Genomic DNA, 14,986 nt, shown 5'->3' with positions numbered 1-14,986 from the left:
CAGTATTTTCTAGCTTTGCCGGTAACTTCACGCCGGATGTCAGCCACACCGCACCGGCGCTTTCGAATGACGACGTAAGTCTGCGACCAGCTAATTAGCTAGCTAAGTGACGGCTACGGCAAATCGAAGGAGCGGATCTGAAGTAAACTATCTGTTACCGGGCTAATCCACAACCGACATACAGAGACAACCGGTAGGTAAACATGGTACTGTGTTATCATGTTAGATTCGGCAGCATGACAGTTTCATACATACGGGAGCACGGTTACAGTCAACGGGATGCGAACAGCTAGCTAGCTAGCCGTTAGCAGCGTGCCGCTGTGGTTTGGAGAACACGTCACGCCAAACCCCTTTTAAAACTCTGGAAATACAATCTGACAATGCTCCTGAGCCGAACCGTTCGGCTGTTGGAATGGAAGTTATTACATGTAATCAACTGTCAATAACCACTCTTCAATTCGGCATACATTACATACTTATACCAATAACATAAATACTAATACAACTACAACTTTAAGTAACGTGTTCGACCGACGTTGTCTCACGATCCCTCCCGGGAAACAAAGTACTTTAGAGGGCAGCAGGTGACAACTAGCGCTAATGAGAAAAAAGTATTTTAAGTGACATTCTGTTGAGACTAGCTGAAGCCAGATGACTCAACCACAATCCGATTAAAAAATGCCTCGACGTTTCCAGCCGTGCTAAATCTGGTTTAAACAAATCTCTTCCGTGCAAGGCGGCGTTAAACTGACAGATTTTTGATTGGGGATTCGTTCAAACTCTACAATTGACATGTAACCATAGCTAAACGTAAGGCAAGCGTACACTGTCTTTACTTGTGTTGACATGCTAGCATGCTAAGCTAAAAGTAACTAACCAGCTAACTTTGTTGATGGAAAATAAGTAGAAGTTCATAGTGCCCTCCTCAGAGACGTGATTTAGCTTTAACTCACAGCTAACAGTTAGCTCATTGTCTGCTTAACGTCGCTTTAGCTGTGATTTATACATCACGATGACTAGTGTTAGCTGGCAGTCGTTAGCATTACAAAGACTGTTATGCCGAGTTATACTTAGCATGAGTTACTAGAACATTCTCCAAGCTAATGCTAAAGGGGGGTGGCTAACTGAGTGTGACAACAACTGAGGAGGAGGTCACTGCTACATCTGATCCAAGCTACAAAAGTAACGCTGTGTTTTAATAACAGTTGACTTCCTCCTGCTGCCGCTCCCTCAGGGTCTCTCTCCCTCAGTGACCACAGAGAGGTCCGAGCCTCCGTCACCATGACAGACAACAAGCGTCTCGCCTTCTCCATCATCCAGTTCCTCCATGATCAGCTGCAGTCAGGAGATCTGACCTCAAGCGCCCAGGAGAGTCTGGAAGGTGAGTCCGGGGCACACAAGCTAAAGAACAGCTGAAAACACACCTTACTGTGGGTTACATGTTGTAGCAGTCACATGACAGCAGCTGAGCCTGTTGTTTAATCACATTTGGGTTAACAGAACATTTCTGTGAACAGAACCTAAGGTTCTGGTTGTGGCCGTAGCTTTCAGGCAAAGATTCAGTGAGTCATCAAGTTAGATCTTATTGAGGAAAACGTGCTTAAAATAAATAGTCTTTTTCTCTAAAAGATACTCAGTGTGCCTCACGCAGGATCATTTTCATTATCTTCACTGAAAGCTCTTTCACTTCTTTTCTGTGAGGTTTAAAGTTTGATTCACTAAAGCTTCTCAACACTTCCTGTTTGCAAGGACGTGAGATTTGATGTCACTAACTGTGGTCCCAGATTTCGTTGCATATAAACCAGCCTGTTCTCTTTGTGGGCAAAATTCTTACATAAAAATGTTATCAGAGTCCTGAAGGAATAAAATCTGAGCGAAGCGGCGGTGAGTTCTCCTGAGCTGTGTTCTGTTCCTGGATGCTGACGGATCATCTGCAGCTTCATGTGTTCACAGATGAAACAGACAAACATCTCTGGCTGCAGCTCACATCAGCTGTTTCTGATTAATGTGGACCGAGTGAGAAACCTGATGGCAAAATTATAAGGAACATTCTCTGTTAGTGTCTGAACTCAAACAAAGATCATCTGTGAGGGAAGATGTTCCACTCTGTAACAGCGCTGCACAGAGTGAGGCCTCTTCTCCAAACAGACGTCAGCTGATGTCACATTCTCCCGTTAAGCGATTATTAATATCAGACCAATAACCTAAAATGATCATGAATCAGAACCTTTAGTGTTTGGATCTGTTATTTCAGTCATAAATATATTTCATCAACAGTTGATTAGATATAAGTTTTGAATCCGACTCAGTGTCAGCAGATAATCAATATGAATGGACTCATTTAGGGAGATAACTGTTGTCAGACTTCTTCAACTGACCCCAAATGTAAAATGTGAAATGTGGTCAAACAACATGTGCAGATGAGGCTCCATGTTGTTGACTCCATCAGATATTTTACTGTAAAAGGTCATTAGATGGTTAAATTAAAGTTATGAGGTCTCAGTTACCACAAACATTGAATCTCATTGAATATATCAGTATTTTAATGTATTTAATTCCACATTTCTGATGTTATGTTTTTTTTTCAAATAAAGGTGTCTATGCCTCAAAAAAAAAAAAAAAAAATCTTGAAAATGTCTTAAAAGCATAAATTTGGAAGTCTGATTCCTGCCAGTCTGAGTCTCTATCGTACGACTCTTCTGTTTATTTCCTCCGTGTTAAACCGAGTTTGTTGCTGTACAGTTGCTGTTCAGTGTTTGGAGACGGCGTTTGAAGTTTCGACTGACGATCAGAGTCTCGCCATCCCCATGACGTTACCAGAGATCTTCGCCTCGGCCACAGAGCAGGTGAGTTCTGTTAGAGGGATGAAATCAACCGCTGAAGGTCGGAGGCGTTCTGTGGAGACTGACTGACTTATTGTGTGTGTGTGTGTGTGTGTGTTTGTGTGTGTGTGTGTGTGTCAGTTTCCAGCAGAGTCGCAGGTAAACAACAATTCCACCCAGAACTCCCTCTCTGAGGAACAGAGAGCAGAGGCCGAGACACTCAAAACTGACGGTATGTTGTCGTTGAAGGAAACTCTTCTTCACTGCTTCAGTCAGACGTAGTTAAAGATGCTGCCGTCGTCTTCTGTTCCTCGTCTTGATTTTATTAGTTCTGAGTTGATGTGTTTTGTCTTGACTGCAGGAAACGACCAAATGAAAGTGGAGAACTTCTCTGCTGCTGTTGAGTTTTACTCAAAGGCCATCGCCATCAACCCTCAGAACGCCGTCTATTACTGCAACAGGTCAGTGTGCTTCAGTGTAAAGCCGACCTGACTCAGCAGATGGAGACTGATAGTTTTAAAAAAACGCACCTATCTCTGTCTCCTCCCTTCTGTTATCTGTGTGTTACTGTGAAACAACAGCAACCTCCAGGCTGAACGTGGCGAGTTCCTCTCAGAAACAGCTTTTGTTCTCCTGGAATTTAGCGGTTTAACACCAGAGCTCGCCTCCCAACACCAGTTCACCCCGACACATTATTATTTGAAGGGGACCTGCCGCTGCATCGTAGGTTAGCCCCGCCCAAAACCACTGATTGGTTTAAAGAAACACAAACAGGGCGCACAGATAGTTGAGTGGTTAAGAGCGCATGCCACATACGCAGCGGACCCTGGTTTGAATCCCGGCCAGAGCACCTTTGCTGCATGTCACCCCCCCCCATCTCTGTCTATGCCTGAAAAAAATCTTTAAAAAAAAAACACAAACAGCAGAATGATGATGAAGAGTACAGACTGATTTTTAGATGCTAAATTAAGTAAGTATTTTGCTGTAATCAGGACGTTTTGTTCCGTAAAATGTTCAAATGTTCATTTCACCTGTGTTCATGTGTTCAGGGCTGCAGCGTACAGTAAACTGGGGAACTACGCTGGAGCGGTGCAGGACTGTGAAAAGGCCATCAGCATCGACCCAAACTACAGCAAAGCCTACGGCAGGATGGGGTATGTACACCACCCTGTACACCACCCTGTACACCACCCTGTACACCACTCTGTACACCACTCTGTGCACCACCCTGTACACCACCCTGTACACCACCCTGTACAACGGCCTGTACACCACCCTGTACAACGGCCTGTACACCACCCTGTACACCACCCTGTACACCACCCTGTGCACCACCCTGTACACCACCCTGTCCACCACCTCACACAGAGACAGAACACAGCAACAGAGAGACTCAGCAGCTGCTGCTCTCTGAATAAAACATGGCACTGTTCACCATCGTTTTCATCATCCAGGCTACTGTACTTCTGCTCCTGTAGCTGTCACAGTGTAGAAGATAAAGACTGATTATTAAAGTACAGAGACACATTCTCAAACTTACACTGAGACATGGTGTGTTTAAGAGCAACAGGAGATAATGAATTGGTTCATTTTTTAAAGAGCCGAGTTGCAGTTATGTTCCTGAGGGGATTCGTGGTGTGTTCACTGTCCCCGTCTCTGTGGTGCGTTCACTGTCCCCCTCTCTGTGGTGCGTTCACTGTCCCCCTCTCTGTGGTGCGTTCACTGTCCCCCTCTCTGTGGTGCGTTCACTGTCCCCCTCTCTGTGGTGCGTTCACTGTCCCCCTCTCTGTGGTGCGTTCACTGTTCTCTCTGTGGTGCGTTCACTGTTCTCTCTGTGGTGCGTTCACTGTTCTCCCTGTGGTGCGTTCACTGTTCTCTCTGTGGTGCGTTCACTGTCCCCCTCTCTGTGGTGCGTTCACTGTCCCCCTCTCTGTGGTGCGTTCACTGTCCCCCTCTCTGTGGTGCGTTCACTGTCCCCCTCTCTGTGGTGCGTTCACTGCTCTCTCTGTGGTGCGTTCACTGCTCTCTCTGTGGTGCGTTCACTGCTCTCTCTGTGGTGCGTTCACTGCTCTCTCTGTGGTGCGTTCACTGTCCCCCTCTCTGTGGTGCGTTCACTGTTCTCTCTGTGGTGCGTTCACTGTTCTCTCTGTGGTGCGTTCACTGCTCTCTCTGTGGTGTGTTCACTGTTCTCCCTGTGTTGTGATATTGCAGATTGGCTCTGGCCAGCCTCAACAAACACACAGAAGCAGTCAGTTACTATAAGAAAGCTCTGGAGCTCGACCCCGACAACGACACGTACAAAACCAACCTGAAGATTGCCGAGGAGAAGATGGACACATCCAGTCCAGTAAGAACAGAACAGAACAGAACAGAGGAGAGCCAGGGGAAATGTTTGTCTGACCAGTGATTATGGGATGGATCCTCACTTCTCTCTCTCTCTTTCAGACAGCAGGGATGGGTGGAGTCGATCTGGCCGGTCTGCTCAGTAACCCCGGCTTCATGAACATGGTGAGATCAGACTCTGTTCAGCATCTCACTCATAATCTCTCCAGTTAACTTCCTCTTCTGTCTTTTGTCTCTGTTATTTCTCTTGTTCTTGTTCATCCTGTTGTTCGTCAGCTCAGTGAGTCTTAATAAAGTTTAATTGAATATCTGTCCCTCTGTGTGTCTGCAGGCGTCCTCTCTGATGAACAACCCTCAGGTTCAGCAGCTGTAAGTACAGTTCAGCTCCTCACGGTGTGTTTTAGTGTTTCTTCTTCTCTGGTTCATTGAGGTTAACTTCCTGTCTCTTCTCTCTCTCCCGCAGGATGTCAGGGATGATGTCAGGAGCGTACGGTGGGATGGGAGGAGCAGGAGGAGGAGGAGGAGGTGGTGGAGGAGCAGCAGCAGCAGGAGGTGGAGGAGCAGGACTAGGAGCAGGACTTGGAGGACTAGGAGCAGGACTTGGAGGACTAGGAGCAGGTCTAGGTGCAGGTCTAGGAGGACTAGGTGCAGGTCTAGGAGGAGGAGCAGCAGGTGCAGCACCAGCTGCAGCAGCACCCGGAGCTGCTGCAGCTGGAGATTTATCAGGACTAATCCAGGCGTACGTACCTCCGCAGGCGGATGATACATCATGATTTCTCCCACAAACTGCTGAAACATGATGTGATGTTGTGGCTGTCTGTGTTGCAGAGGTCAGCAGTTTGCTCAGCAGATGCAGCAGCAGAACCCTGAACTCATCGAACAGCTGAGGAGTCAAATCCGCAACCGAACGCCCAGCGCTGGAAACGAGGAGCAGCCATGACATTCAGATCCAGTAAATCCAGTAAATATTGTAAATACTAAATAGTTGTATTTAGAAAAAATAAGTCAAAGACCTTCAGATGTTTTTGGCCTGATGTACAAACTGAAGACAACGCCGCTCGAGCCACACTTGCCGCGTGTGCGTGCACGCAACTGTGAGCGGGAGGCTAACAGACGAGCTCGTGCCGGGAGCTCGCAGTTCCTATGAGTGTTGGTTTGAATATGAAAAGTCAAATTTGTGGTTGAAGTGAGAACTGAATCCTCTGGAGCATCCTCTGCTGGACTTGGCTCAGTGTTCTTGTTTCATTTGTATTTTGGAGCTGACAGATCTTTTTATTTCCTCTGTGTGTTTCAGGTTGGACAGGTTTTGTGTGTGGAAGAGGAGAAGAGCTGATTTGGATCGTTTATAACTCGAAGGACTAAAAGGAAGCTGTTTTTGTTTCTTTGTTCCATCACTGAATATTTCCTGCACGAGAGAACGAGAGGCCTCCCGCTTCATTCGGGAGCCACGTCACCAAAAACAACAAACACACACACTTCCTGCGGCTCTGTGTGGTTTTGAGGAAGAACATTTTGACTTTAACACTTTAATATCAAACACAGATTCATTGTAATAATGTCACGCTCTAATAGGAACATGGATCCAGATGAGTTTAAAACAGAGGCTTGAAATTTCTTCTTAAAACTACACAGTGTAACTTTAAGGCAACGTTTTCTGTCCCAGGACCTTGTTTATTTTTGTGTGTGTGTGTGTGTGTGTGTGGGTGTGTGTGCGCGCGCGTGTGTGTGCGTGCGTGTGCGCGCGAGAGAGAGAGCGAGAGTGTGTGTGTGACTCGGCCTACTTTTAGGGACATAGTTCAGAGCTGGGACAAAAGACGTGTCCTTGTTTGGAGAAGAGCTGATTTTTGGGTCGACGGTTGTCGTTAGAGTGAATGTAAGTCCATATAATGACCCTAAAAGTAACCTAGTCAAGGTGTGTGTGTGTGTGTGTGTGTGTGTGTGTGTGTGAGTATGTGAGTATGTGGGTTCAGTGAGTGTGTTAAACTGGTCGGTCACATGGAGCTGTGAGGAGGCAGCGGGGAGGCGGAGAGCTGTTCAAACCGTCTGAGAATTAAAAAGAGCATCTCAACATTTTAACTCTGTTTTCTGTCTGACGTCTGTTGATTCTGATCGATCAATATCTGCAGTTTGTTTTCTGATTAGCAGCTTCACAGAAAAACTGACACACAGCGGAAACACGGCTGTAATCCTCACTGAGGTGTTTGACCTGATTTAAAGGAACAGTTCACCCAAAAAGTAAGATTCAGATCCCAAAACATTATCGACGTGCAGGGAGCCCACCTCAGACACAACGCTGTTTTACTGTGAAGCTCCAGAAATGTTTTGTGGACTACAAAACTTCACTGGACTTTCAGTCAGCATGGAGGGAGGAGATGATGAGCGAGTTCCATTTTTGGGTGAACTGTAACTTTAAGGCGGCTGCAGATGTGCTGTATGTTTAAAGTCACAATGATCAGTTTGTCTCTTTCCACTGCAGGTGTGTGTTTAGCAGCGCTGCTCATGTCTGTGACGAGGGAGGATCACTTGTGAACAAATATAAATGCCTGAACTTGTTTGTAGTTGACATGGAAACAGTGTTTAATTACTCAGATTAATTTATTGTTGACTTTTTTGTTTCTGTCACTTATTTAAAGTTTGAACCAGAAACAATGTCAGAGTTTAACTCTTGGCAATGATCACTGTTCAGGAAATACAGTTCAGATACTTTTTATAACAGATCCACTGACACACAACTCTTTAACCAGGCGTGATGTAACGATGGCAGCACGATCATAACTGTCAGATCTGTGTTTTCTGTGTAATTCAGTGAGTTCACATGTTTGACCTCAAATATTCACAGCAGCCACCACAAAGTCTTCTGCAAAAATAAGGATTCTTTAAGAGGTTTCTATGATTTTATTTTGTCAAACTTACGGGTTCAAATGAATTTTAATTTTAATTCAATGAAGTCAATATATCTGCTTGTATTTCTCATTACATTGGGAATAAAACGCCACATAGAGTCTGAAGTCTTTTTCCAATTTATCTGACTACGTCATTAGAAGATCAGCCAGTCATCGCGCAGGGAATGCGTGACGTAGTGAGGAAGTATTTCCATACACCTGCTGAAGAGAAGACGGGTAGTCAGACAGGTAAACACGGTTATTACCACGTATATTTTGGAGTTTAACATTTTATGTTGCGCTGAGGTTTCGGCTTTGACTACAAACTCAGACGTGAACAGCTGCTTTTCTTCGTAACTGGACATTTTAGTAGGCAGCTAGCTTCTTTAGCCGCCGGTGCTAACTTAAGAACGGCTAGCTAATGTTAGCAATATCGACAAGCTAGCAGATGTTAGCCAGGGCGACGGCGGAACTTGGGTGATTTTCTGTCGAACTAAAACGATAAAAACTTCCCAGTATTGATGTAAAGGTTGAACAATACATATAAATAATTTCACCACAAAGATTAAATCGGTAGCTCGTAGTGAGACTTAGAATGTGTTGAATCGATGTGTTTCATAGAGTGCTGTGTTGTTTTATTTTGAAGTTCCTCACGGGAAGTGGGGTTATTGTGGCGGGTTCGACGTTGTTTGTCTCCTGAAATGACGACATTACAATAACAGAGAAAGCCGTCAGTCCCGGGTCATCAGTCCCGGGTCGACAGTGATGTCAGGTTAGTTTAACGTTGTTTACACGTTTGTGTCGTAACAAACAGGAAGTGTCCACTGAGGATCAATACAGACCGGAAGCTGCGATCTGAAGCTTCTGACACTAAAAACTGATTATTTAAGTTTTTACTGCAGCAGAGTTTGAGTTACTCCTCAACAGGTGAGTTAGTGAAATGATGGAGGAAAGTAATCAGATATTGTTCTGGAGTAAAAGTATTAATACCACAGTATAACATGTCCCTGTGACTCTTTTATATTATATTACATAATATATTATTATATATGATGTGAGTCGTCACTTCACACCACACATTAACGGGCATCACTCACTTCTCATCACTGGGACAAACAGACTCCATGTTTTCTACACATCAAATGTCTTGTGAACAAAAATAAATATCATCTATAATATTTGCTGAATTTACAAGAAGGTCCAAATAATGAAGAATTGGCCAGAGAGTTCACAGTAACAATACAGGCTCCTTCTTTGTCCCCAGACTCCCTTAACAAATGTGTCAGTTTAGTGAGTTGTTGAGTTGGAGACACTTTATAAACTCTGTGAAACTCTGTCTCTGACTCATTCTGCATTATTTGGACCTTCTTGTTCATTCAGCAAATGTTCTACATGAACTTCTTTCTGTCTTTGAGTAGAAACATGGAGTTTGTTTGTCTCAGTGATGGACGGGTTTGTTTCATACAGAGCAGGAAGTGACATCACATCACTGAGGTCACTCAGATGGATGTTGGTGTCAGCGGTGAACTGGACCTCTGTATGTGTGTCTGGTTTATTCTGCACTCAGCTGCTCACCAGCATCTCAACCTCAACTCTCTGTCCGTCCCAGTAGAACCAGTAGAACCAGTACACTGTAGGTGTGCGTGATGAGGCTGTCGTCGACACTGTAGTGAGCTGGACAGAGCTTCGGGATGGACATCCTGGTGGCCAAGCTGCTCGGCCTGCTGGGATTGTTTGGCCTCATGCTGGCTGGTGTTCTGGTCCCAGTACGCCTCCTGCTGGTCGACTACGACAGGGCGCACAGATACAGGAGGGCGCTGTCTCTCTGTAACTCGTTCGGAGGAGGCGTTTTCCTGGCAACATGCTTCAACGCTCTGCTGCCTGCAGTCAGAGACAAGGTAACACACACACACACACACACACACACACACACACACACACACACACACCAGTCAATCAGTCACGAGTCAGAAAAGAACAATGCAAATGTTCAGTGAAGTCGCTCTTTATTTATTAACTGTCTCTGTTATCTGTTCATGTTTAAACAAAATGAAATGATAGAATGAAGCGGGTCTCAGTCTCAAGCAGAAACATGAAGAGCTACACACACTTCTGATACAAGTTAAAGACACAAGTTCACTTCCCAATAAATGGAGCAACAGTGATTAAAGATCAGAGACAGATTTGGTTTTGCTAAGTGGATTCAGACTCGCGGTGAGCTCAGTCAGTCTTCAGCTGGGTCAGTTGATGTGTTGTGTCTCTCTCAGGTGTCGGAAGTGTTCCAGCAGCTGAAGATCAGCAGCGACTATCCTCTGGCGGAGACGATGATGATGCTCGGCCTCTTCCTCACCGTCTTCGTGGAGCAGACTATCCTCACCTTCAGGACGGAGAAACCGTCCTTCATCGACCTGGAGACCTTCAACGGCGGTGGCTCCGAGGCCGGCAGCGACTCGGAGAACGACACACCTTTCATCTCCTCAGCACGGGGTTCACCGGGTGGCGGAGGGCGTCACTCCCACGGACACCAGCACGGACACTTCAGCCCTGCCGAGCTGGCGGGGGCGGGGCCTCTGCGGCTGGCCAGCCTGGTCCTGGCTCTGTCGGCTCACTCTGTGTTTGAAGGTTTGGCGCTCGGCCTGCAGGAGGACGGAGCCAAGCTGGGCAGCCTCTTCCTGGGCGTGGCCGTGCACGAGACGCTGGCAGCCGTGGCGCTCGGGGTGAGTGTGGCCAAGGCGTCGCTCGGCATGAAGGACGCCGCCAAACTGGGCGTCACAGTCAGTCTGATGATCCCGCTGGGGATGTTGGTGGGGATGGGCATCGAGTCGACGCAGACACTGGCCGGCGCCGTGGTGTCAGTGGTGCTGCAGGGACTTGCCGCCGGCACCTTCCTGTTCGTCACCTTCTTTGAGATTCTGTCCCGAGAGCTGGACGACAAACAGGACCGGCTGCTCAAGGTGCTCTTCCTCATCCTCGGCTACGCCACGCTCGCCGTACTCGTCTTCATCAAGTGGTGACACACAGGAAGTGACGCACGCAGCGATACCAAAGCAAAACTCATAACTCCGTAGAGTCCAGCTGTGAGAGGCAGAAACATCTGGAGCAGCTGGATGAACGTCTCCTGACCGATCTGTGACCAACAAACACAACATACTCAGCAATACAACAAATGAAGATCAGTAATGAGAAGATGTTTCTCAGACGAAACGTAAAGAGTAACGTGACACACCTGAGAAATCTCCTGCTGCTGCCCTCTAGTGGCTAAAGCTCTCTGCCTGCTGCAGGACAGGTGTACTCAGCTCACCTGAAGCTGGTGAAATGTGACCAAAGCGGACGAAACACAGAAATAATGTTTAAAGACAGAAATAAATAAACTGAACAACCTCTACAAGTCTAACATTGTAGACAGCAGTGAACCACTGTAGGTAACAAACATACACCAGCTTTATATGTTTTACTGCCAAATATAATTTCTCTCTTTCCATTTCCTCATTACGTCTTTCATTAAAGGTCGCTCGCCTTTCACTCCAGTCAGAGAAGAAACACTTCAGTGTCGAAATCCTCGAGCACAAGTCAAAGTTCTACATTTATGATTGACTTGAGTAAAAGTAGAAAAGTGTAGCACATAAATATCAGATATAGAAATGTGAAAGTAGTCATGCAGGGTTATTAGAGGATTATATATATATTATATCATTATGTTAATGTATTCAGTGAATCTTTCTGTTGTCTTTATATTTATATACATCAGAAGTTGTTTCCTGTGAAACACTGGAGCCTTTAAAGACGATTCATTTACCTCCATGAACACGTCAGCTTTATTTTTATGACTTTCATCGTTGTTTGTTTATATTGTGATGTTGAACAGTTTTGTATTTATGATGTCATCACCGTCTCTTTATCACGTGTTTGCTGAAATTAAACCGATTATCATCAAACTTGTTATTTACGAGACGTTTGTTTATTTTGTGTGAACAGCAGCCGTCACAGGTCAGTGTGTGTTCAGGCTTCTTCCTCCTGAAGGAAACCTGAGATGTTATTCACACCTTTCTAAAGCTGAAAGCTTCACTGGAGCTGCTGAGTTAAACATGTTGGCAAGCTCGACCACAATGTGAATCTGGTCTGAGATCAGTTAGTGATGTGTTCTCTGCTGCAGACTGAGATCACAGCAGACGAGCTGATGGAGACTTCTGATGTTTAAATCAAGTCTCAGCTGCTTCAGTTGTTCAGCAGAATGCTGCAACTCTGTTTAATGTGAAGCTCCAGAACTGTTCTGTGGACTACGACTCATCAGCTCAGATGCAAATGTTGTATTTTTACTTCAGTACATTAAATTGAATCAGTGAGTTTGCAGTCAGATCGATAACTATAATCAACATATAACCGGTGGTGTAAATGACGTCACCCAGCTGGATCTGAAGCTGCTGCCTGTTCTTGTCGATGCCTGATTGGACCACCAGGTGTCAGTAAAACACTGAAGTGGACGTTTTGAGAGTAACCTCGTCAGTTTGAGGAAACCAGCTGCAGGTGAACACGCCCAGGTGTGTCTGTGTCGGACATGCAGGTGAGTCATGACGTCATAGGCGTAGAATTGCGTATGGACGTGTCCATGCCAATCCCAAAGGATGGCTGAAATGTCCACATCACTATTTTTTACACAAATTATATAATGTGTAATTATTAACTTTATAAATATGATGTTGCCTGCCTGCATATTTTCGAATGCAGCCATAGAGAGTGATTGATTATATAATGTGGTCTGTTTCTAAGGAAACTGGTCCAGCTGTTGTTAATCTATGTCTAATGCAAAGTTTAATACAGTGGCTTGCACTATGATGTGACAGAAGTAAAGTTAGGACATCGTTATTACACTCCTCATCTGTCATTAGTGTCATTACACTGCTTAACAACATGTTCAATGTTTCTCCCCTGGTGGTGTTGCAGGGGGGTGATGGGGGTGATGGTGGTGATGGGGGTGATGGTGGTGATGGTGCTGATGGGGGTGATGGTGCTGATGGGGGTGATGGGGGTGATGGTGCTGATGGGGGTGATGGGGGTGATGGTGCTGATGGGGGGTGATGGGGGTGATGGTGGTGATGGTGCTGATTGGGGTGATGGTGCTGATGGGGGTGATGGTGCTGATGGTGGTGATGGCGCTGATGGTGGTGATGGTGGTGATGGTGGTGATGGTGGTGATGGGGGTGATGGTGCTGATGGTGGTGATGGTGCTGATGGGGGTGATGGTGCTGATGGGGGTGATGGGGGTGATGGTGGTGATGGTGCTGATGGTGGTGATGGTGCTGATGGGGGTGATGGTGCTGATGGTGGTGATGGTGCTGATGGGGGTGATGGTGCTGATGGGGGTGATGGGGGTGATGGTGGTGATGGTGCTGATTGGGGTGATGGTGCTGATGGGGGTGATGGTGCTGATGGTGGTGATGGCGCTGATTGGGGTGATGGTGGTGATGGTGGTGATGGTGGTGATGGGGGTGATGGTGCTGATGGTGGTGATGGTGCTGATGGGGGTGATGGGGTGATGGTGGTGATGGTGCTGATGGGGGTGATGGTGCTGATGGTGCTGATGGTGGTGATGGTGCTGATTGGGGTGATGGTGGTGATGGTGGTGATGGGGGTGATGGTGGTGATGGGGGTGATGGTGCTGATGGGGGTGATGGTGCTGATGGTGCTGATGGTGCTGATGGTGCTGATGGGGGTGATGGTGGTGATGGTGGTGATGGTGCTGATGGTGGTGATGGGGGGTGATGGTGGTGATGGGGGTGATGGTGCTGATGGTGCTGATGGGGGTGATGGTGGTGATGGGGGGTGATGGTGCTGATGGGGGTGATGGGGGTGATGGTGCTGATGGTGGTGATGGGGGTGATGGTGGTGATGGTGGTGATGGGGGTGATGGTGCTGATGGGGGTGATGGTGCTGATGGGGGTGATGGGGGTGATGGTGCTGATGGGGGTGATGGTGCTGATGGGGGTGATGGGGGTGATGGTGCTGATGGGGGTGATGGTGCTGATGGGGGTGATGGGGGTGATGGTGGTGATGGTGCTGATTGGGGTGATGGTGCTGATGGGGGTGATGGTGCTGATGGTGGTGATGGCGCTGATTGGGGTGATGGTGGTGATGGTGGTGATGGTGGTGATGGGGGTGATGGTGCTGATGGTGGTGATGGTGCTGATGGGGGTGATGGGGTGATGGTGGTGATGGTGCTGATGGGGGGTGATGGTGCTGATGGTGCTGATGGTGGTGATGGTGCTGATTGGGGTGATGGTGGTGATGGTGGTGATGGGGGTGATGGTGGTGATGGGGGTGATGGTGCTGATGGGGGTGATGGTGCTGATGGTGCTGATGGTGCTGATGGTGCTGATGGGGGTGATGGTGGTGATGGTGGTGATGGTGCTGATGGTGGTGATGGGGGTGATGGTGGTGATGGGGGTGATGGTGCTGATGGTGCTGATGGGGGTGATGGTGGTGATGGGGGTGATGGTGCTGATGGGGGGTGATGGGGGTGATGGTGCTGATGGTGGTGATGGGGGTGATGGTGGTGATGGTGGTGATGGGGGTGATGGTGCTGATGGGGGTGATGGTGCTGATGGGGGTGATGGGGGTGATGGTGCTGATGGGGGTGATGGTGCTGATGGGGGTGATGGTGCTGATGGGGGTGATGGGGGTGATGGTGCTGATGGGGGTGATGCCAGCCTCCTCCTGCTCTGACTGGATCAGTGCACCACAGTTTGATTGATTACTGAGAGTCAGAATGTGGATTTCTGCTCAATTCTGAGTTAATCCATCGGTTTGAATGAGACTGTGAGGTGATCAATAAGAAGTTTCAACTTGTAGTTCAGTGAGTAATCTGAATACTTCATAATTTCGGATAGACCTTTATGTGCAGTGGAGTATTAGTCCTTTGGAGACAGCAGGATCCAGATCCAG

The 14,986-nt window shown here is 47.1% G+C and overlaps 2 protein-coding genes across 7 annotated transcripts; both read left to right on the top strand.

Annotated features, from left to right (window-relative positions):
* The first annotated feature begins 34 nt into the window (after window positions 1-34).
* sgta (small glutamine rich tetratricopeptide repeat co-chaperone alpha) lies at window positions 35-8,173 on the top strand. Of its 3 annotated transcripts, none has more exons than XM_030433795.1 (12): window positions 35-193; window positions 1,206-1,381; window positions 2,743-2,846; window positions 2,964-3,054; window positions 3,184-3,283; window positions 3,872-3,976; window positions 5,034-5,169; window positions 5,268-5,330; window positions 5,497-5,534; window positions 5,629-5,904; window positions 5,994-6,126; window positions 6,460-8,173. In XM_030433795.1, the coding sequence occupies exons 2-11, from the start codon at window positions 1,282-1,284 to the stop codon at window positions 6,103-6,105; spliced, it is 1,125 nt and encodes a 374-aa protein (XP_030289655.1). In that variant the 5' UTR covers window positions 35-193; window positions 1,206-1,281; the 3' UTR covers window positions 6,106-6,126; window positions 6,460-8,173. The 3 variants fall into 3 exon arrangements, with proteins under 3 accessions (XP_030289655.1, XP_030289654.1, XP_030289652.1); XM_030433794.1 differs by having other exon boundaries at window positions 36-193; window positions 1,235-1,381; window positions 5,994-6,117; XM_030433792.1 differs by having other exon boundaries at window positions 36-193; window positions 1,235-1,381.
* Window positions 8,174-8,204: 31 nt separating this feature from the next.
* Window positions 8,205-11,989, top strand: LOC115591638 (zinc transporter ZIP3). 4 transcript variants are annotated; one of them, XM_030433799.1, is made up of 4 exons: window positions 8,248-8,296; window positions 8,862-8,974; window positions 9,660-9,945; window positions 10,315-11,989. In XM_030433799.1, the coding sequence occupies exons 3-4, from the start codon at window positions 9,739-9,741 to the stop codon at window positions 11,059-11,061; spliced, it is 954 nt and encodes a 317-aa protein (XP_030289659.1). In that variant the 5' UTR covers window positions 8,248-8,296; window positions 8,862-8,974; window positions 9,660-9,738; the 3' UTR covers window positions 11,062-11,989. The 4 variants fall into 4 exon arrangements, with proteins under 4 accessions (XP_030289657.1, XP_030289656.1, XP_030289659.1 ...); XM_030433798.1 differs by having other exon boundaries at window positions 9,657-9,945; XM_030433797.1 differs by lacking the exon at window positions 8,862-8,974 and having other exon boundaries at window positions 8,205-8,296.
* The last annotated feature ends 2,997 nt before the right edge of the window (window positions 11,990-14,986 follow it).

Source organism: Sparus aurata, chromosome 11 (genome assembly GCF_900880675.1).
Source record: "Sparus aurata chromosome 11, fSpaAur1.1, whole genome shotgun sequence".
NCBI lineage: Eukaryota > Metazoa > Chordata > Actinopteri > Spariformes > Sparidae > Sparus > Sparus aurata.
This window is presented reverse-complemented; position numbering and strand designations above follow the sequence as displayed.

What these genes read in the sequence shown, in the direction of transcription:
- sgta (XM_030433795.1), top strand. Translation starts at nt 1,282, where the DNA reads ATGACAGACAACAAGCGTCTCGCCTTCTCCATCATCCAGTTCCTCCAT. An exon ending in CGCCCAGGAGAGTCTGGAAG is followed by an intron (nt 1,382 to 2,742) that starts GTGAGTCCGGGG and finishes GTTGCTGTACAG; the next exon opens with TTGCTGTTCAGTGTTTGGAG. An exon ending in CGAGACACTCAAAACTGACG is followed by an intron (nt 3,055 to 3,183) that starts GTATGTTGTCGT and finishes TCTTGACTGCAG; the next exon opens with GAAACGACCAAATGAAAGTG.
- LOC115591638 (XM_030433797.1), top strand. Translation starts at nt 9,739, where the DNA reads ATGGACATCCTGGTGGCCAAGCTGCTCGGCCTGCTGGGATTGTTTGGC. An exon ending in TGCCTGCAGTCAGAGACAAG is followed by an intron (nt 9,946 to 10,314) that starts GTAACACACACA and finishes TGTCTCTCTCAG; the next exon opens with GTGTCGGAAGTGTTCCAGCA.